The sequence below is a fragment of the Ochotona curzoniae genome, unplaced genomic scaffold (assembly GCF_017591425.1).
Source record: "Ochotona curzoniae isolate NIBS_2020 unplaced genomic scaffold, NIBS_Ocur_1.0 contig_2312, whole genome shotgun sequence".
In the NCBI taxonomy this organism is placed as follows: domain Eukaryota; kingdom Metazoa; phylum Chordata; class Mammalia; order Lagomorpha; family Ochotonidae; genus Ochotona; species Ochotona curzoniae.
Window position 1 is genome coordinate 19,180 of NW_024465416.1, and position 21,584 is coordinate 40,763.

A 21,584-nucleotide genomic window follows, 5' to 3' on the forward strand; every position below is an offset into this window, starting at 1 on the left:
CAGTTTTAGGATACACCTGCAGGGTCTGCAGCCTGCTTCCAATCTTAGCACCCCTGAATGTCAGTGGGTTCCATCGCTACTCCTAGGTCAGCCAATTACCATCCCAACTCTTAAGCTAACCAGGACTTATATTTTCACAGGGCTGGGCCCTCTCCTCCCCGGCAGAATCTACCCCCAGATCTGGTTCTCTTGACCTTGCCAAATGTAACCCATCCCGTTTCAAAAGTGAGGTACTAGCTTCTAGCCCTGCCAGACAGAATCCCAGCCGTTGCTTTCGTGTGGGCAGTCAGCTATGTTCTGTACTAACACTCCATCTCACAACTCCCATGTGGGCTGGTGAATCAGTCTCACCCAAATACTTCTTATGGACTCTCACCTCCAACCACCAGGTCTGTCCCTCACTTGCCTTCAAGTTTAGTGATCCCAGGACTCACCTACCTTGTGGCAGCAGTGCCCTTAGCCAGAGTCCCTAGCACTGAGAATTGAGTCTGACCCAGCTTTTGTTACCATTACTACTGTGATGTATGACAACAGATTAAAAGCACTGTTAATTCTAGCTTAAGCTAAGGTAAAACCAGATTCTTATCTTTTCTAAAAATAAAATATCAAATGTCCCAATGTGTCAAGCAATGTTAAAATTGTTACTGCTATGACACATACACCAAGTATATAAAATTTATGCTTATGTGTTTGTAGTCATAACATGGAAAACTGTGCTAGTCAAATCAGTTGTGAACCACAAAGGTGCACCTTTCCCTGACAGTCTGCTGGTTTACCTGTTAAAATATTGCCTAGTAAAACATTTAATATCCCTTACTTCTTTTGAATGCCAATTATTTAAAGCCAGCATTTTGTCTTCTTTAAGTCCTATTTTCTCAAACTTCTAACAGCTTATCAAAAAAAGATGAATTATCTGATAACAGAAAAAGTAGTAACATTATATATCTACATTAAACTGTTAGGACAAACATTAAGACGCAGCAAAATACCTTGGTCCTCACTTAAAAGCACCTGATTTAACAGCCTACTCCATAAAAAAGTCTTCCTGGATTTCTGAGTCTTGGCCCAAAGCAAATGTTGGGCTGAGTAAAAGCAGAAATGTACCAAGTTTTCTATATTTTAATTCAGAAGGGAGTTTAAGAATGGTTTCTCTATAAACACGAAAGCTCTAAAAGACATTTTGTTTGGACAAATTTTCTTCTCACTTGAAATTTTTTTAAAAGGATTTATTTATTTTTATTACAAAGTCAGATATACAGAGAGGAAGAGAGATAGCGAGGAAGTTCTTCCATCCAATGATTCACTCCTCAAGTGACCCAAAGGCCAGTGGTGCACCGATCTGAAACCAGGAGTCAGGAACTTCTTTCCAGGTCTCCCAGGCGAGTGCAGGGTTCCAAGGCTTTGGGCCGTCCACAACTGCTTTCCCAGGGCACAAGCAGGGAGCTAGATGGGAAGTGGAACTGCCAGGATTAGAACCAGCGCCAATATGGGATCTTGGCACGCTCAGGGTGAGCACTATGCTGCTGGGCCCCTCACTTGAAATTTTAAAGAGAAACCAACAGAAGAAAAAGGGAAGTCAACCTCATGGCTCTTCCCATCTTTAAATTTTTGTTGATGGCAGCAGTTAATTGTGCAAATACTCAAATGTCATGAAAAAACTGAGAAGAAAACTTTATTTTAAGTAGATAAAAACGGTTATTGTAATATAGCAAAAGGCACTTGGAACAAGCAGTTTCAATAAAGCAGCAAACATCTAAATATGAAAACTTTTGGCAATAATCAACATCTGTTTAATAGTATATTAAATTATCAGTAACAATTTTTCTTTACCATTTAAGCAGTAGAGGTTAAATTTTTGTCACAAAAAGATAGTAACTTGAAAACTTCCATTACAATAATGAACTTCAAAATGTATTCCTTAAGATTTTAAAAATATATTCCTAAAATGCTAAGAGAAACTGACTTTATTCAAACGAACTAACTCTGCTTCTTCAGTCATCATCTTCAGTTGGCTTGATGGTCACTCCTCTTCTTATCTGACCCCAACCAATTAAACTACAAAAGGAAAATATAAGAATTGATCAATTTAAAATCCATTTCAGAGTATTATTTCCTCATAATTTTCTGGCTTATAAGTAGGTTCTGGCTGGCAAAATAAGAAAGCTGCTATTATGTGTATGTTCATCTAATTATCTCACTATTCCTACCATTCAAAATTAGGTGGTAAGTAAATTTCAATTTCCCTTAAAAACTTCATCAGATAAAACAGATGGTACTACTTTAATACATTTCATTGTCCTTTAATCCCCAGAAAATGCATTCCTAATTTTGACAAAGCCTCTGATAAAAATGCGTCTAAACAAATAACAAACTTGAATGTTGTACACAGAATATTTTAGTTTGTTTGTGCTCTCAAGGAATTGGGTTTTGTTATGCATGACTTTGAACTTGACAGCAATTGGCATCTGGTGCCTAAGTTTGAATATAACAGCAGCAGCTGCTGAAAGCAGTGTTGGGCTGCAAGATAAATAGCCCTATCACATTGTTTCTGAAAACAAAGATTAAAGGCAAAGCTTTCTCAAAGAGACAATGAAGTTAAGACTCAAGCAAATTAAAACAAGAAATGTCAATGAGAAAAACAGAAGAAAACATACACAGTTACAAAGACACTTTCTGAAAAGATTTGAGTTACAGACTTCTATTTGAACCAATTATTAAAAGATAACTTCTACATAAGGCTAGTATACACAGGAGTCATAGTCTCAACTAATTTACCAAAAAAGATAAGTATACAAAGAAATATATAAGGTCCATTCATACAAACATGCTATTTTCTGGAAATCTATAAAACAAACCAAACCAAACGAAACCAAACCAAAACAAAACAAATCAAAACAAAAAACCCACATGCCTCAGACTTAAGTGACATAGAAATGTCCTAAAATACACCCTAAAACTAAAAAACATGTACAGAAATATAAAGAAAACCAAGAAAACAATTTATGAGCCAAATTATAAAAAGAGCCAAAATACACTAAGATAAAAATAAAACTGAACTGAAAACTTAAAGAGCAAGAGTAGGGCCCGGTGTGATATTGTAGCTGTTAAGGTCCTTGCCTTGCATGCACCAGGATCCCATATGGGTGCAGGTTCTAATCCCAGCAGCCCCACTTCCCACCCAGCTCCCTGCTTGTCTCCTGGGAAAGCAGTCAAGGACGGCCCAAGGCCTTGGGAACCTGCACCCGCGTGGGAGACCCAGAAGAGGCTCCTGGCTCCTGGCTTTGGGTCAGTGCAGCAACAGCCGTTGTGATCACTTGGGGAGTGAATCATCGGACGGAAGATCTTCCTCTCTGTCTCTATTCCTCTCTGTATATCTGACTTTCCAACAAAAATGAATAAGTCTTTAAGTAAAAGAGTAAATGTCAATATAAAAATGCAGCAAACTTGGAGACAGGCTTTAGAAATTTCCCAACAGAGAAGCAAGAAGAAAAAAGGATAAAAACAAGTAAAGCCTAAAGGATGCAAGGATTTATTAAAAAAATAAATTTATGGGCCCAGCAGCATGGCCTAGCAGCTAAAGCCCTTGCCTGAAGACGCATGGAACCCACATGGGTGCTGATTCTAATCATGGCAGCTCCACTTCCCATCCAGCTCCTTGCTTGTGGCCTGGGAAAGCAGCTGAGGACGGCCCAAGGCTTTGGGATCCTGCACCTGTGTGGGAGACTTGGAAGAAGTTCCTGGCTCCTGGCTTCAGATCAGTGCAATACCAGCACTCACTTGGGGAATGAAGCATTGGACAGAAGAACTTCCTCTCTCTCTCTCCTCCTGTGTGTATATCTGACTTTGTAATAAACATAATAAAAACAAAACAAAACAAAAAACCAAATTTATGTATTAGAGTAATACCTAAGACAGAAGAGATGAAAAGAGGGCTTAAAAAATTCCCAAAACTCCCAGATGTGAAGAGCCTTGACACAAACACAAAAGCTCAAAATTTTCTAGGTATCAAAATCATGGTATAATTGGTTAGGCATCAGGTAGGACATCATGAATAGGCATGAATTCTTACTGCTCTGATACACCTCTTTGCTGATGTACCTGTTGAAAGCAAGCGCATGTGAACTGGGTTACACCTGCATCAGTGCTGTGTCCTTAAGGGGACTGAACCAGTATATGAAAAGTCTTCATTACTTCCTCCAACTTTCAAATAAGTAAAATTTAAAAAATAATAGATATATTATACATATATAATCATATTCTTTCAAGGTATTAAGTATGCTGTAAATTCTTACACTGCATAACAAAGGAACGAGAATATAAAGTATCATAAAATTATTCAAATAACAAAATTTATCATGTTCGATATTAGGTAAACCTTAGATGATAAATGGTTAAGAGATTTCCAAAGGACAAGGACAAAGTTTGAAAAAGAGGGTCGGCAATAAAAAAACTTTTGGAGTAATATGAATCGCCATGGAAATAAAAAAAAATAATAACAAAAAACGCTAGGCTAAAAAGAATTTGCAGAAGACACCAAAAATCAGGGAGACAGAAAGAACTTAAAGTATTTTGTCATGTTTAGTCAAGCATGAAAGTCACTGAGAAAGGAAAGAACCTTTTTCTGCAACTGAATTAATTATACATAAAATGAGGAGGATATGGTTTATACAAACTAAAAAATAGAAACTATAAATTTAGTAAATAATTCTAGAAATAAAGTGTACAATTAAATTAAAAATGTCTGTTTATGCATATGTCTGTATATATTGTACAAGGATGTTTCCTTGCTTATTCATCTCCAGCACTTAAAAATCTGTCAAAAATTACTATAATAATCCTTACCTAAACACAGAATAATAGGGGATTCCATGAAGCAAAACTTCCAGCATTTTAAATCAGACAATAAAGAAATGTTCAAACATTTATGAGGTATTTTCAAAGAAAAGAGAAGCAAGGCTGAAAAAATTCTCAAGGGCTAATGGAGGACAATCTGGGTTATAAATCCCAGTAGCACAGACATCTTGGAATTCAAATAGTACATAAGTAAATATCAGAGTAATATCAAATGATAAATCTGGTGAGATTAAGAATTCCGCCAAAGATTTACTATTTCCTGAGAGAGTAGGAAAAGTTTATAACAGTAAAATTGGGCAATACATTATCCCATACACAAAATTAACCTCAAAACTTAGCTGCTTTAAACTAGATGTGAATATTTCTGATATTAACCAATCAACTATAAAGTGTTCTGGCGAACAATACACTGATCTCAATTGAGTCAGAGGCAGTATCAAACTAACCCAACTGCAGAACATATTACTAACTAAACAGTATTCCTTAAATATTAACTCATGTTGAAATAAAGTTACACATTAAAGGAGCTTAATAAGACAAACCAAAATATAAAAGGAGGCCAGCATGATAGGTTAATCGACCAATCCTCTGCCTGTATACACCAGCAACTTTTATGTGTACCAGTTCATATCTTGTCTACTCCACTTGCCATCCAGCTCCCTGCCTGTGGCCTGGGAAAGCAGTGGAGCACGGGCCAAGGCCTTGGGACCCTGCACCTGTGTGGGAAACTGGAAGAGGTTCGTGGTTCCCAGCTTCAGATTGGCTCAGCTCCGGCTACTGTGGCCATCTGGGGAGTAAAGCAGTGAACAGATCTTTCTTTCCTCCACTATGTAAATCTTCCTTTCCAATGAAAATAAATAAAATTTTAAATAAAGGAGTAAATAAAATGAAATAAAATATACTGATACTGAGCTAGAACCAAGGAAAACAGCACAAAGGACATACTGTATATATTTTTAAAATTTTAAGCTGATAATATACAGGTTATAGCATATTAACAGTATTAAAATTCTGAATTTGTTCTAATCAAGAACATCCTTAGTTTCAAGAAAGGCAATACTAATAGAAATTCAAAATATGTACCCTATTTTAGTTTTCAAAAATAACAAGCTTGTGTGTTTTTATACAAAGACTGTATGTCCCTGTTCACACATATGCTAAAAGTCAAAGATAACTGAATCACCAACACTGAATTGTTTTTTTTTTTTAAAGTCAACATATAGAGAGAGGAGGAGAGACAGAGGAAGATCTGCTCTCTAATTCACTCTCCAAGTGACCACAATGACTAGAGATGAGCCGATCCAAAGTCAGTATCCTCTTCTGGGTCTCCCACGCAGGTTTGGGTAACAAGATTTGAGGTCATCTTTGACTGCTTTCCCATGCCACAGGCAAGGAGCTGAATGGGAACTGGAGCTACCAGGATTAAAACAAGCACCCATATGGAATCCTGCCACATTCAATGAGAAGACTTTAGCATGTAGGCAATTGCGCTGGGCCCAAATTGTTAAAATTTGTTCTCAATGTGTCTAAGACTGAAGGAAATCCAACCATACTTTTGGTGTAAAAGACTGATTTAAACATTTGGAAATTTCAGTCATCCAACCATGCAGTTCAAATTTTAAGACACAAGAATTATAAAATTCAGGAAAGAATGTATTAGCACACAGTCAAGAACTAAGTGCCCTAAGAAACTAGTTTTTTCTTAATGAGCCCAAATCTAAAAACTTACCGCCAGTGTTTCTCAACTCTTCGGCTAAGAGCAATTTTTTCTCCTACTTCTGTGCACACAGGATTTGTGAGAACTATTTTACCCAGATCTGCCTTGACTGCACTAACTCTCCCTCCAGTAGACAGCGATCCTATGTTCACCATTAGCACTTCATTCTTTGATAACTTTTGTACCTAGAGAAATAATATTAAGAAAAAACAAAAATTTAAACCTAGAATATGACTCAAAAATAACCTGGAAATTTAGCTGCCTTCTAGAAATCAATAGAAAAACATTGCTAACAAATTTAAATTTTGAAATGTACCTACTAAAAAACAAAAGATGAATGTAGCATTCCATAGACTTCTCCTAAGTTACAACTTGTATTAAGCTCAGAATTTCTGTAGGGGTTTTAATACTAACAGGGTTTGATAACTTTTTCAAAGGCATATGGCACAGCAGTTAAATAGATTTGGAGGTCTAATTCATTCATGAAATACAAACTAACTAAAAATTAGTGCTTACATAAAACTAACACATATCATCTAATTCAAACAGCTGTGATTAAATAATTTTTAGAAAAAGGGAAACAGCAGAGATGGGACAGAGAAAATATACTTGTACTCTTAAGGTCCCACCTGCTGATTTCCTCCCTAAATGCCCCTAACATGACATTCAATTACTAGATCCATCACTAAAGTCAACCATGGTCTGAACTGGCAAGAAACTAGAATCAGTAGCTGGTGACAGGAAACAAACCCAGATTCTCTTAATCAGGCATACATGTTAGGTTAATATTACCACTCAGGTTCAGTTCAATATTTTTGAGATTGTTTCATTAAGGAACTCAGAAAATGACAAGCACAAATTTGATAACATACGATTCATAAATTGTTACTTTCCACAACCATTACTTTCCTCTAATATGCAAAACACTTAATGACAGAAACAATGAAATTTTAAGCTCCTATCATCAGTAAGTAATGTAGTTCACAGGCAATACGTAGAAAACTCATTTGTGCTAGTAATAACAAGTCTGGTGCTGAAAAGAAAAACAGATCAATACTGCTCTGTAATCAACTGGCTATCTTTTCAAGACTTTTGGGAGAAGTTTTAATTGAAAAATACATCATTCTTTTTTAAAATTCTGGACAGCTATTGACATCTAAAATTCAGTAACTATTACCATAATGATACGTAAAAACATTATAAATTTATTTTTCAGAGCATGTAAGTATGCATTTCCCTGTATCCTGGCAAATATAGCTGGTAAAACTTCCCACCTTTGCTAAATAAATATTATGAGTCCTGTTGGAATCACAAGCATTACTACATTGTATTTTAGAACATGTTATAAAATTGCTGCTTGTGCTTTAATTTTTGACCTGAATGACAACTTTCATATAGAAAACTTTCACTAACCTTTCCTTCAATTACAAAATGAAACACCAAATAAGTGTGTCATTTGTAAAACTAAAATGATAAATGATATTTACCTTTGCGGCTTTTTTGTCCCCTTCTGTGCGTACACCTAGAAGTCGTCTAAGTAGAAAATAAGAAATTTCTAGTTCTGTGAATATCTCTGGCAAAGCTCCAACTGCACCAAGCACTTGCCCCACCATTCTATCAGCTCGGCACAATGTGGGGTCGATTTTTGTTCCCACACCTAGTATAAAATATATGCCAATATTTAAAGTTATTTTTACTTAAAATATCTTCAAAGCTAAAGTTAGCCATAGCAGAAAAGTATGTAGCACACACAAACAGTGATATTTAACAGATGTGTAAATTCCTATAGAAAAAAAATCACTGCTTTATCTAAAAGCAGAGAACTGCAAAGTTTTGCTGAAAATATAAGAAAAAACTGTAAATAAAAGGCAGTTTCCTCTTAGTAATGAAAGGCAGATAATACAGAGAGGAAGATCTTCCATCTGAGTGTTCATTCCTCAAGCGGCCTTAAAGGCCTGAGCCAAGCTAATCGGAAGCCAGGAGCCAGGAGCCTCTTCGGGCCTCCCACACGGGTACAGGGTCGCAAAGATTTGAGCTGTCCTCCACTGCTTTCCCAGGCCACAAGAAGGGAGCTGGATGGGAAGTGGTGCACACAGGACATGAAGCTGTGCCCATATGGGGTCCTGGCATACAAGGAGGCCTTGAGCTATGAATAGGCCCTGCAGATTTATCTGTTGTAACAAATACGCTGTAAACTAATCTCTGATATTTTTAAATCTTCTCAATCTTCATTAAGCCTTTTTAAAGGTTAAATAAAGTTGGTACCAGAAGAAGCTCCTTTTAAAACATTTCAAGAGAATCAATAAATGGAAGATCTGTGTTTGTCTTCTCTCTATAAATCTTTCAAGTAAAATAAGCCAATCTTTTTCAAAAGAAAAAAACGTGTGAAAGCAGGAAGATTGGCACATACATAGAATTTAAGCAATGTAAAAAACAACTGTTTTTGAAGAGATAGACATTAATACTACAAGAGAACAACCTAGGTCAACACTTTCAACATGTATTACAGATTAAAGAGTTTAAAAGTCAAATGATGAGGGCAATGTCTCAGAAAAATACATTAGTTAAAACATTTGTGTAAGAGAGCCAAGAGGACAATCTGACACAATATTAATACTAAAGATGAAAACTGTGCCAAAGTAGTTCAACAGTAGGATGATTATCATTGTAGGCAAAAAAAAAAAAAAAAACCAGTAAACTTCAAGAGCATAAGATTATCTGAATAAGAAAAGAAAAAGGAGAAACTAACAATTTCAGGGACCTGGGACATAAAGTATAGCAATAAATATGAAAGAAGCTCTGAAGGGATAAGATGACAACATTTGAAGAAACAATCTGTGCAGAACAGATTCCTTACATAAAACAATAAAAAAATTAACACAAATGTTCTTACAAAGTTAGTGGTTAATTTCTCAAGAAAACACCAAAAGTCAAAATTCAATCAAAAGAATTAATTAAAAACAAAATCCACTTATAGTAAAAGACAATTACGATTTCTCACTTAATTTTGTCTTTCTTGGAGAGTGACAATTTTTAGGATAGTAAACAATCAGAAAACCATCAAATACTTTTAGCAATTCCAAAAAGATCATTTAATTATGACACCATAAATACAAAATATATTTTTGTCCTACTTGCCATTTTATAAAAAAATAAGCAACTAAAACAGATAACACTACAGTGAATGTATCTTAAATATGAAATCAAAGAACTCTGATGAAAATTATTCCTATGTATCTGCTATGAATAATCATACATATTTTTATGAACTTGCATTAGAAAATAACCACATGAATATCAGTCATCCAATGCCTTCACAATACTGTATTATTTTAATATGTTAATATGCCTAATTAGAAACATACTCCTTGGATTACTGATTTTCTTTTAAAAATAGCCCAAACAACTACAAATAAAAGCTGATGAACTAGTAAAACAAAAAAACAGTCTTACCAATAAGACCCCCTGGGGCAGCATACTGTAGATCATTGTGTTCTGCAAAAAGTGATATAATTTTTGAAAATATTGATTTACACATGAGTTTTCCATCATTATCCTTGGACACAATACCAGGTCGAACTTCTATTTCCTGGCCCACCTGAAACAAATAATCGAAGTTTCTGGACCATTTAAACGTAAACAATCTCAGGATGTAGAATGCTAAAGCAAAAAGGCATTTGCAAAAATAATTTCAAACATTACAAGAAAAGGAATAAATATCAAATTACACAACACATTGTTTAAGAGCTACAAAATTAAGTCAGTATAACCAACCTATCAGTTTAGACATAAACGATAAAGCATATTAAAGTATAAAACATTTTCTTTAATAATGTCATTTAAAAATTTGTGATAATTATCTTTCATCTTAGTAAGTAAGCTTAAGTTATGATTTACCTTTAAAACTCCCTTTAAAATACTACCACCAGCTACACCGCCTTTAAGGTCATCAACCTCACAGCCAGGTTTGTTAACATCAAATGACCTAATCACTGTGGATCACACAGGAGGAAAAAAAAGAAACTATAAATCCATTCTGTTATTTAAATCAGAAGACATCTTTTTTCAGATAATCTTTTTCTTTTTTAAGATTTATTTGTTTTTATTGGAAAGGCAGATAAACAGAGAGGAGGAGATACAGAGAGGAAGATCCTCCATCTGATGGTTCACTCCCGAAGCGAATGCAACAGCTGGAACTGAGCCAATCCGAAGCCAGGATCCAGGAACTTCTTCCAGGTCTCCCACACTGGTGCATGATCCCAAGGTTTGGGGCTGTCTCAGACTGCCTTCCCAGGCCACAGGCAGGGAACTGGATAGGAAGTGGAGCAGCTGGGATTAGATCTGGCAACCATATGGGATCCCGGCACATGCAAGGCGAGGACCTTAACCACTACGCTATTGTGCCAGGCCCAGATCATCTTTTCTAAAATATAGTTACACTCCAACAATTATGATAGGTTCACTCAATACAGAAAGCTTAAAAGTCAGTGATCAGTCAGTAACAATCTATGGTTTATCTGTATTATGAAGTACAATACATGATTAACAACCACATTATAAATATTTGAAAAGGGGTAATTATTTCATGCTAAACTATGAACTCTTCAGTCTCTGAAGCTGAAATTCTAACTATAAACATGCATATATTTATTATATTATACATTTGCCTATGTAGATTATATGTTTGGAAAAATCATTTATATAAGTGTATATCCAAACTTCTGAAAATGTGCCTGGCTGGAAGTAAAGTAGCAGATAAATGCATCAAGTGGCTGGGTCTCTGCCTATGATACAAGATACTCAGGTAAGAGTTCTAAGCTTCCTGGCTGTTGCAGCTATTTGGGGAGTGGACCACAAGATAAAGAGATTGATTGGTGCTCTCTCCCACACATAAAAATACATACAGCTTTATAGACACATATGCCACAGTTATTAAAATGGATCATTATCCAGTCTGACTTTAAAAAAAGACATTTTTATTGAAAAGGCAAATTTACACAGAGGAGATACAGACAGATCTTCCAACCACTGATTCATTCCCCAAATGGCTCAATGGCCAGAGCTGAGCTGATCTAAAGCCAGGGGGGAGGAATCTCCTCTGGTCTCCCCTGAGGGTGCATGTTTCCAAGGCTTTGGGCCATCTTTAAATGTTTCCCCAGGACATTGGCAGGGAGCTGTATGGGAAGTGGAGGAATTGGGCCATGAATCAGAGCCCATATTGGATCCCAGTGCATGCAGGTGAAGGATTAGTCAACTTAGCCATTGAGTCTCTTAAAGAGAAATACTCAGATGCAAATGTGTTACAACAGTGTCACATATATGAGGACAGAGTGAAAACAGAACATTTGTAAGCAAACCTGCCAAGAACCTATATCCTTGTAATGGTAACAACAAAATTTTGACAAAAGTTTTGTGATATCTATGGCAGTCCTATTATCTTTTATAGTACAACCTTTATCCTCATTTAAAATAAAATACACATGTGCGCATATATGTATCTATATGTGTGCATATGTGTATATATATACACACACATATGTGTATTGCATTATATTATATTAACGTAGGAAGAGACAAAAAAATATACATGCTTTTTTAGTGTGTTCAGTTTCTTCAACACTTGCATTATACGACTTCGGTAATAAAAAGACATCCCCATCTCAGAATTATCTAATTTGTGCATGTGTGAGCACATTTAAAAAATGTTTATCAAAATGAAGCAAGAAACATGTTCAGAAAATAAACAAATGGTCCAGTTATATTAAATGTTATGTTATGGAAAGCCTACCTACATAACCACATTATTTCCATATCAATAATACAAACCTAAAAAAGAAATTCAAAAATTAGTTAATGAGCCCAGCATGACTGTATAGCAGTTAATGTCCTTGCTGTGAGTGTGCAGGGATCTCAAATGGGCACCGTTTCTAACCCTGGCAGCTCCATTTCCCATCCAGCTCCCTGCTTGTTTCCTGGGAAAGCAGTGGAGGACGACCCCAAGTCTTGGGACCCGGCACCAATGTGGGAGACCCGGAAGCTCCTGCCTCTGGCTTCAGACTGGCTCGGCTGCAGCCATTGTAGTCACTTGGGGAGTGAACCATCGGAAGGATCTTCCTCTCTGTCTCTCATCAACTCTGTATATCTGCCTTTCCAATAAAAAGTAAATAAATCTTTAAAAACAGTGACTTAAAAAAAAACAAAAATTACAGTTAATGGTACACTGAAATCACCTTTTAACAACTTTAAAATTCCATGTTTTCATAGCAACTTATGTTACTCCACTAATATATAACATGCCATATACTGCAACCTAGCACAGAAAATTAACACTCATTTCTTTCGGATTCTGTCCCTCATTTTGTAACACACTCTAACACTGCTAATACTCAAATAAATTCATCTTAATATATAAGCTTTCATTTCTTCACTTAACTCAGAATAGTATGATGCCCTTAAGTTTCATAAACATAGTCTTAATTTTTAACAATAGACAAATGAAGTTTGTACCTTATTAACAGAGAATACATAAGAAAATACTCTTACAAGTGTTAGCAACAAGGCAGAGAAACAAAGCCGAAGAGTCAAAAGTCAATATGAGAAATCCATACCAATAAGCCGGGGCTCTGATATAAAATCTCTTAGAGGTACTGGAATTTTCTTTACTATGTACTCACACACCACTTCAATATTACACTTCAACTGAGCAGAGATTGGGATAACAGGAGCCCCTTCTGCTACTGTACCTTTAGGACAAAATTTAGAAATCTCAATAACTAAGACAGAATTACAAATTTTTCACTTAACCAAGACTGCTGAACATATAAACCTTAGCTCTGAATAATTGATTCAAACATGCTAATCAATAGAATGGACCAAACATCATAAAAAATAGCATTTTTTTAATACTCAACAGCTTTCACAGCCATTCAAATAAGTAACAATGACAAAAATAAAATATCAAAAACAAAACATCAAATCTTCTTCAAAAACAAGACAATATTTCTGAGAAAGAAAAAACTGAAGAATTTGTAACATGTTAAGTAGTATTGTGTTACAGTGACACTAGGACCTGTCACCCAAGTGGGACACCTGTACGGAGTTCAATATCTTTTTGACTGGCCTGGCCCAGTCCTGGCTATTTTAATCATCTGAGCAGTGAACTAGCACATGGACAAACTGTCTATAGAGGTCTGCCTTTCAAATAAATTAAAAAACAAAACATCAACAACAAAAAACCCCCTCATGGCCAAAAACAGTAACAGAAAGATACTTTAAAGAGAGATATTTTACAAAATGAACCAAAAACAAGTGCTTTCACCTATTATACTGCCTGGATAAATTAAAAAATTTTTCTTCACTGATAATTAACTTCATTTTTAGCTATATTTGTATACTGAGGAACAGACTGCAGATTTTGTATTGGGTTGCTCAAAGTACCAAAGCATCAAGAAGCACATAAATACAGAGTTCTTATAAAATCACCCAGTCTGGCTAATCTATTATTGCTGGATTAAACAGCATAATTCATAGCTCTTACACATTCTAGTTTCTTACCTTGTACAAATGCAAGAATTTGTTCATACTGTTCTTTAGCTTGACTTTCTTTTACCAAGTCAATTTTGTTCTGTAATATCAATATATGTTTCAATTTCATAATTTCTATAGCAGCTAGGTGTTCAGATGTCTGAGGTTGTGGACAAGATTCATTTCCAGCTAAAATGATGTTAAAAGAGATTGAAAGACAAAAAGCAGGATGAGTAGCTAAGAATTAGTAGACACCCAACAGAGAGAACCCTCAATATCCTCCTCAAGACAAACACTAGGTCCTAACAGAAGTCTTAAAGTATGACCTATCTAAAATTCCTTTCCTAATTTCATTGATTCTTCCCAGTTTTTTAATTCCCAGTTTTCATCCTATATATAATTTACTAGCTAATGTATATAACATATAAAAAGTAGAATTATGGATTCTGAAGTCAATTTGTTTCTTGGGGTCAACAGCTTTTGCTTAGGTACAAAAAAGATTTCAGCTCATCTCCACATAGCCAAAAAAGGAACCCAACTGCTGTCTGCTGACCTTTACAAAACATACCACCCTTCTATGATCCCACCTTCTGATTTTTACCCTGGTGTGTGTGATGGGTCAATAACATGGCAAATTCTCAAACCATGTTCCAAAAACTCTGGCTTCTGAGGAGCAGGCTCAAAATAGAAACTACGTAAGCAGTGATCACAATTAACTCAATGAGCATAAAAGCAGACGCTCAGTAACAGAAGTCCCTGTTGACATATTTACTATGCAATGAACCCATTCTAAAGACCTTGAACCAGAAATAGTAAAATTCCTGATTCTCAGAAAATTCTTATCTCTGATTCTAAGGCACTAAGTTGTGAAGTACTGTTACATACAACAAATGGCAAACAGAGACTCAAAAAACACAAGGACACTATCGTCAGTGATAAGCAACAGACTACCCTAAATGTTTTGTTTTACATGCCAAGGATCTTCCCCAAGTGTGCTTTCAAAAAAGGTTTCCGTAGCCTTGTGGCTAAAGTTTTTGCCCTGCTTATGTTAGGATCCCATGTGTGTGCGGGCTCTAATCCCGACAGCTCCACTTCCCATCCAGCTCCCTGCCTGTGGCATGGGAAAGCAGTCAAGGACGGCCTAAAGCCTTGGGACCCTGCACCCGTGTGGGAGACCTGGAGGAGGTTCCTGGCTCCTGGCTTCAGATCAGCTTAGCTTTGCTTGGGCCATTGTGGTCACTCGGGGAGTGAATCAACAGATGGGAAGATTTTCCTCCATCTCTCATCCTCTCCATATATCTGACTGCCCAATAATAATAAGAAAAATTTCTGATTTGAAAGGTAAAGCAACATTCAGAGAGAGAGAGAAAGCACGCCTGTATTCATTGGTTCACTCTCCAGACTTATCAGGCAGGGCCAAAACAAGTTGAAGCCAGGGGACCCAAATTAAACTTCTAAGACTACCACACGATAATTCAGAACAAAACTACCTGGATGGCCTCATGAGGGAATTAGTAGGAATTTGTATGGACGCTATGTACTCTGATATAGGACACAAGTAATCCAAAGGAACCCTGTTTGCCTTGATATTATGTAACTTTCCCTCTGATCTTCATCTATGTCTTCCTGTATTAAACTATAACCATGTGACTTCTGTGTAGCTCTAACACTATTAAAACCATGGGTTTTAGGAACTCTACAGAATCACAACTGATAGCCAAGGCATAGTAGTTTCAATGAATTCCAAACAGGTTCCTAAAATAACATCTAACAGCTCACACAGAGATCAAAGCACAAGTATTGACAGAAAATGTTCCATTTTGATTCATCTTTTGTCATAATGAAACCAACATCTATATAAAACCCTTAATGCTGAAGGTGCTATGAACAGATACTAAGACAAGCAAGTCAACATGTACTTCTGTCAAAAATTTGAAACAACCTTACATAATTCAATAAAATGCTAATTTTTAAAAAGACGTTTTTGCATGTTACATACCATAACATTCTGAGACAGCAGCCTCCCCTTATTTGACATTGTGTCATTTACAGTTTAAATGCTTAATTAGTTCCCATTTATGTTATTTTTAGGCTTTTCCTTTAGCTATTTCATTTCAAACTGACCTCAAATTGATCTGTTTAAATCATTTTAAGATTTATTTATTTTTATTGCAAAGTGAAATATACAGAGAGCAGGAAAGGCAGAGAGGAGGATACTCCTCCTGTTGATTCACTCCCCAAGTGGCCACAATGGCCAGAGCTATGCCTAGTTGAAGCCAGGAACCAGGAGCTTATTCAGATCTCCTATGTGAGTGCAGGGTCCCAAGGCTTTCAGCCATCCCCCACTGCTTTGACAGGCCACACACAAGCAGGGAGCTGGATGGGAAGCGGGGCCACTGGAATTAGAACCGGTGCCCATATGGGATCACAGTGCACACAAGGCGAGGACTTTAGCCATTAGACTACCATGACAGGCATGAATCACTTCTGATATACTTACCTATCAACAGAAGAGCTGCATCCATCACCGCTGCACCATTCAGCATAGTGGCCATCAAAATATCATGACCAGGACAGTCAACAAAAGAAACATGTCTAACAATGAGAAATGATCGTTAATGAAATGATAGATCAATAAACATGTATTTCATCAATTCCTTAAGAGTTAATCACTTTGAAAATAATTTGGCTAAAATATAAACAACTATAAAACCCAGTATGCTTCCAGAACTTCAAAATAAAATCACTAGGTGGATGAAAATGGTTATGTGCTGACATAATCTATTCAACATTAACACCTAATAAAACTAAAAAAAACCCCAAATTCAACCAAACTGAAGATACATACTTAGTAAACCATACTAAGAATACAATGGATTCTAAAGCCATATTTTAGTAAGAAAAGCAATTTTATTTTCTCTTAAATGTCTTTTCCCTACTTGTTTGTTGAACTTATTAGCTCTTAAAAATTGAGAAATTCTTCCCACATTCTAGGCCCACAAAAATGCTAAAATTATCTTGCATATATGAGCTTGTCTTTTGATCATAGTGTTTGCAAGAGTGTTATTTTCTAATTTTGTTAGAACACAGCCTATTGATTTTATCTATCATAGATCATATTTTAGAGTAATGTTAAATAGCTCATCATTAAGTCTTAAATCTTAAAATTTTCCATTATACTGACATCTAAAAATTTGCTTTAACCAAGTCAACTTGGATTCCCAAATATATGTACAATTAGCCCATTATATCCACAATAGATTGCTTCAGAGAAAGAAATACTGGTAAGTTAGAAAATAGTTACAAGTCCAGATATAAATTTAGACGTAACATCCTCTCAATTGGAAAAAAAAAAAAAAGAAAAGCTATGGAAAAGCTAAATTAAAGGAAGGTGACATTTAAACAAACAAAACTAAATTATTCATTAAAAAATTCATTTTAAGAGCTCATCTTTCCTTGTGTAAATCCTAAAATTTCTAAATCCTTCATCTGGTTGAGAACTGACAGTGTTTCCATGGAAATCAGAACACACAATAACAACCCATCTAAATATACAGAGTAACACGGTAAAGAATTAAGTGTAAGAAACTAAGAATATTCATTGTTCTAATGAACAACTTTTGGAAACAAAAGAAGCCTCCATAAAAGAAACATCATCTTTTAATTGCCCTTATAATCCTCTTTTAGTGAGATTACACATACATATTTTAACTGTTTAAATAATGATTTTAAAAAACTGAACAACTTTTATAAACTGTTCTATCTCAAAATGCTAAAACCTTACTTCCTAACCCAATTTTTGTCAGAAATAAATGGCTTTTGATTGTATATTCAACTTCATTAATTATTTTGCAAGTACAAAACAAAAAGGCATATTCAGCACAAGAATGATCACCTGACTAGTTTGAAGTTCCCTTTGGTCCCAGGAATGTCTGTAGGAAACTCATCCGGTGTGCTACTTCCACAGGATCTATAACATTCTGGGCGAGGACACCCTAGGTCATCAAGTTTATATATCTAAAAATTGCAAAGAAAATACTGGGTTTGGCATTTGTATAGTGACAATTAAAGTAAAATTAATTTTATTTCCACAAAATATTCTGTACCTTAGCATTTGCATATCCAAGCTTGATAGTAATATTTCTTTCCAGTTCATTTTTGAATCTTACAGTGTGAACTCCAGAAATAGCTTTCACAACTGTGGATTTTCCATGAGCAACATGACCAATTGTACCTGCAAAGGGCCACAACAAAAAATTTCTATGCCACAAATCATTTCCAATATCCCATCAGAAAAAAAAGCTATAACTATGACCAAGCCTCATCCAAAAACAGTGAATCTATGATTACAATGCTATTATAGGAAAACTTCCAAAAATCTTATAATAATTCCAAATCTTGTGTCCATTAGGCTCAGGAAAAACTGAAACAAGCAATTTATTCAATTACTAAGGAGATCAATTAAAAATGCTCTTCTTACAAGCAGCCAACAAGAAAAAAAGACTTTTGAAAACTCAGAAAACAGTCCTGTGCATCAGACCTTTCACATATCTTTTAAACTCCTTAAAAAATAGCTGTAGATTTTCATACCTAAATCTTTATAATACAGCACATTATTTCTTTACAAGCTATTACGTTTTATGTGTTTCACAATACATATTCCTTCCATTTTCAATCTTCCTATAACTTTTTTAATTGCACTAAATAAAATATTTCTGAAAGCAGTCAAATCGGGTCAACAGAAGTACATATTCATGCAGTTATTCTTACCTATATTAATTGTAGCTTGCCTGCTGATTATTTCCCGTGAAAGTGGTGTCAACTTTGTAACATCCTGCAAAAAAATTTTATTATGAATCACAAAATGAAGAAAAGACTAGAACTTTCCTTTGGCTTTACTTTTGACATTTGTATTTCTAATATCTAGATAACTCTGTATGGAGGCTTAAAAAATCTCTCCTGTAAAGTGCATATTTCAGAAATAATCTGATTGGTAAAATACCTTTAAACAAAACTGCAAGTTTAATTCACTACAAATTTACAGATTTTTAAAAACGAGTATTAACAGATTCAAGAGCTTCACTAGACATACAAAATTAAACTGCGCAAACTTGCGGGCGATGAAAATCTTTAAGACACATAACAAACATAAGCGGAATCTCCAAAAGACATCCTGAAAATCAGACAGAAGTCGGCAGCATTATATTGCAGTTTAGTACATTAGATACTCCTAGTTCTCCGCATAATTCGGACTGTGGACAGACGGTAATGAATCCAGGAAAGCCTGGTCAACCTTAATCATAACTTTAATTCTCACACTTTAAAAGCTAAAACTTACCAATGTAGCCAGATCCTGACGAGAAAGATGCGGCTGCCTCACGGTCACCCTAACTTCACTAGCCGCCATGTTTTGAGAAGACGTTGTCGGTTACTGGAAACTACGTAGGACCCTTCGTTCGGGTTTGACTAAAAGGAAGGAAGGCTAAGTTCCACGCCTGGGAAAAACACATACACACACAACCACACTACCGGTTCAGCAGTGAACCTCATTGTAAGTAGTTTTCCTTTCTTGTGCTTTGACAATATCTAATACCAGGAAACGCTGTGTAAAGTTTCGAAAAATGTCTTCTCTAACCTCTTATGTGTTCAGGCAGCGCTGAGGACAGCCAAAGTAAGACCCAGATGCGAAAGGCGTGGCATAGCTCTAGAGCGTGCTCCTGAGGCAGGGGTTTTTAGGATGTGTTTGGTTTTACTGGATGTAGACTAGAGCAATATTTTCTGCGAACATTAAACAGCCCTTTAAGACCTCCCATTCCCCTTTTATAAATCTATTTGTGTAGGTTTTAAAGCTGTATCGCTTTTAGTGTATCTGTGCGGGAATGCTGCCAGGGTTCAGTATACATGTAACCGGATTCTGCAATGTCTGCCAGCAACCCTTGTCTCCCTTGCAGCAGTATTTGAACTACTAAATCTTAAATCCTGTTCTTATGATCCAAAGAGGGCTTGTCTACGGTCAGATTGTTACCTAATAACTAACACTATACTGTTATAGCTAGACTGCTACTAGGTGGTGGGTTAAAGAGGAAGCAGATCCCCTCGCCCCAAAAAACGCATGTAACTGCTAACGTTACCAATAAATACTTTAACTATAAAAAGGGGGAAGGAATAATATTAACATCTCATGTGCAATATCATTTGGCCAGTTAAAATTTCTAGGTGAAAGCTGCCATCTAGGACCACTGCTAGTTTGATATAGCTTCAGTAAATGCTCCTCTTTGAAGACAGCCCGTGAACAAGACCCTCAGTTGCTGCATCTAGCTCCTGATTTATGTCCACCCATGCCCGGCAATTGGAAACATTTGAGAAGTGAAACAGTAGGTAGAAAATATTTGCTTCCTTTGAAATAAAGAGTGGAACTTAAGACTGATGTTTTGTGTAATAAGATGCAGTTTTTAATGCAAGTATTTTTTTAATTTACAAACTTTCTATTGTAACCATTAAAAATGTAAATGGAAATAGAAAAATTTTTGTATAGCTAAGTTGCATTTTTTGCTACAAGCATTTTTTTACTTCCCAGACTGTATTGTAACCATTCAAAAGTATATAGAAGTTAGTCAATAGAAATGTAAATAAAAACAAACTGAAATAGAACTTCAGTAACCATTAAAAATGTACATAGAAATAAATGTAAATGTAAATGAAATGCAAAAATGTAAATACAAACACTATTCTCTGCACATGAAAAGTATTGAATTTCCTTACTCTCCCAGTCTGTTGCTGTAGCTTTAAAAAAAAGTTACTTTTTTCAGTGTGAAAAACAGTGTTAAGAGAAGCACAGAGATCTTCCACCTGCAGGGTCACATCTTAAATGAGTGCAGTCTCCCAAGCACTTGAGTCCATTAACTTGAGCGCCCACATCCTGTGCTGTTTTCCATGTCATAATCAAGAGGCTGGAGCAAAACTGGAGGGTCTGGGACATAAAAGTGGTCTTCTCAGTGAAGGTGATACTGCACTCAAGGTTTAACCTACTTCAGTGTGCTTCAGGTCCAGTTTAAATTATTGTTTACAGATAAGCTATTGATTTCTGGGCAAGCATTTTGTTGTTACATTGAACTGTCTGCCAGAAATGCTGGTATCATCATGGTGGTTGTTGGAGATTCAGCTTTTCTAATTTAAATCCAACTGCCCACAACTGTAATGGGAAGGCAAGAGAATGACACAAGAACTGTAGCCCTTCAACTCATTCACAGACTCAAGGAAAACTAGTGAGTGTTTTCATACAGAAGAATTTTGATAGTAAATGCTTTTTTAAATGCTTGAACTTTCCAGTTAGCATCTCCATTTATCTGAAATTTCATACCAGTAATATTTTGTTGTTAATTACACTTAAAATAGGAGCTAATAGTAGTTTACCGGGATATATTTTCAGACCATGAACTTGAAAATTAAGTTTAAACCTGCATTTCCAGGAAATAACACTGACTTTCAG

General features: G+C 35.8%; 1 protein-coding gene across 1 annotated transcript; it reads right to left on the minus strand.

Annotated features, from left to right (window-relative positions):
• Positions 1–1,790: 1,790 nt before the first annotated feature.
• LOC121151250 (eukaryotic translation initiation factor 2 subunit 3, Y-linked-like) lies at positions 1,791–19,506 on the minus strand. Its single transcript, XM_040972529.1, has 12 exons — positions 19,434–19,506; positions 18,866–18,929; positions 18,202–18,329; positions 17,991–18,112; positions 16,596–16,690; positions 14,126–14,284; positions 13,180–13,314; positions 10,469–10,563; positions 10,025–10,169; positions 8,059–8,228; positions 6,584–6,756; positions 1,791–2,055 (listed from the first exon to the last, which is right to left on the minus strand). Exons 1-12 carry the CDS (start codon positions 19,500–19,502, stop codon positions 1,992–1,994), a joined length of 1,419 nt encoding a protein of 472 aa, XP_040828463.1. The 5' UTR covers positions 19,503–19,506; the 3' UTR covers positions 1,791–1,991.
• Positions 19,507–21,584: the final 2,078 nt, after the last annotated feature.

Coding starts and splice junctions, on each gene's coding strand:
- LOC121151250 (XM_040972529.1), bottom strand. CDS start 19,502: ATGGCGGCTAGTGAAGTTAGGGTGACCGTGAGGCAGCCGCATCTTTCT. Junction 18,330..18,865: donor GCAAGCTACAATTAATATAG/GTAAGAATAACT, acceptor GGCCCTTTGCAG/GTACAATTGGTCATGTTGCT. Junction 13,315..14,125: donor AATTCTTGCATTTGTACAAG/GTAAGAAACTAG, acceptor TTTGTCCTAAAG/GTACAGTAGCAGAAGGGGCT.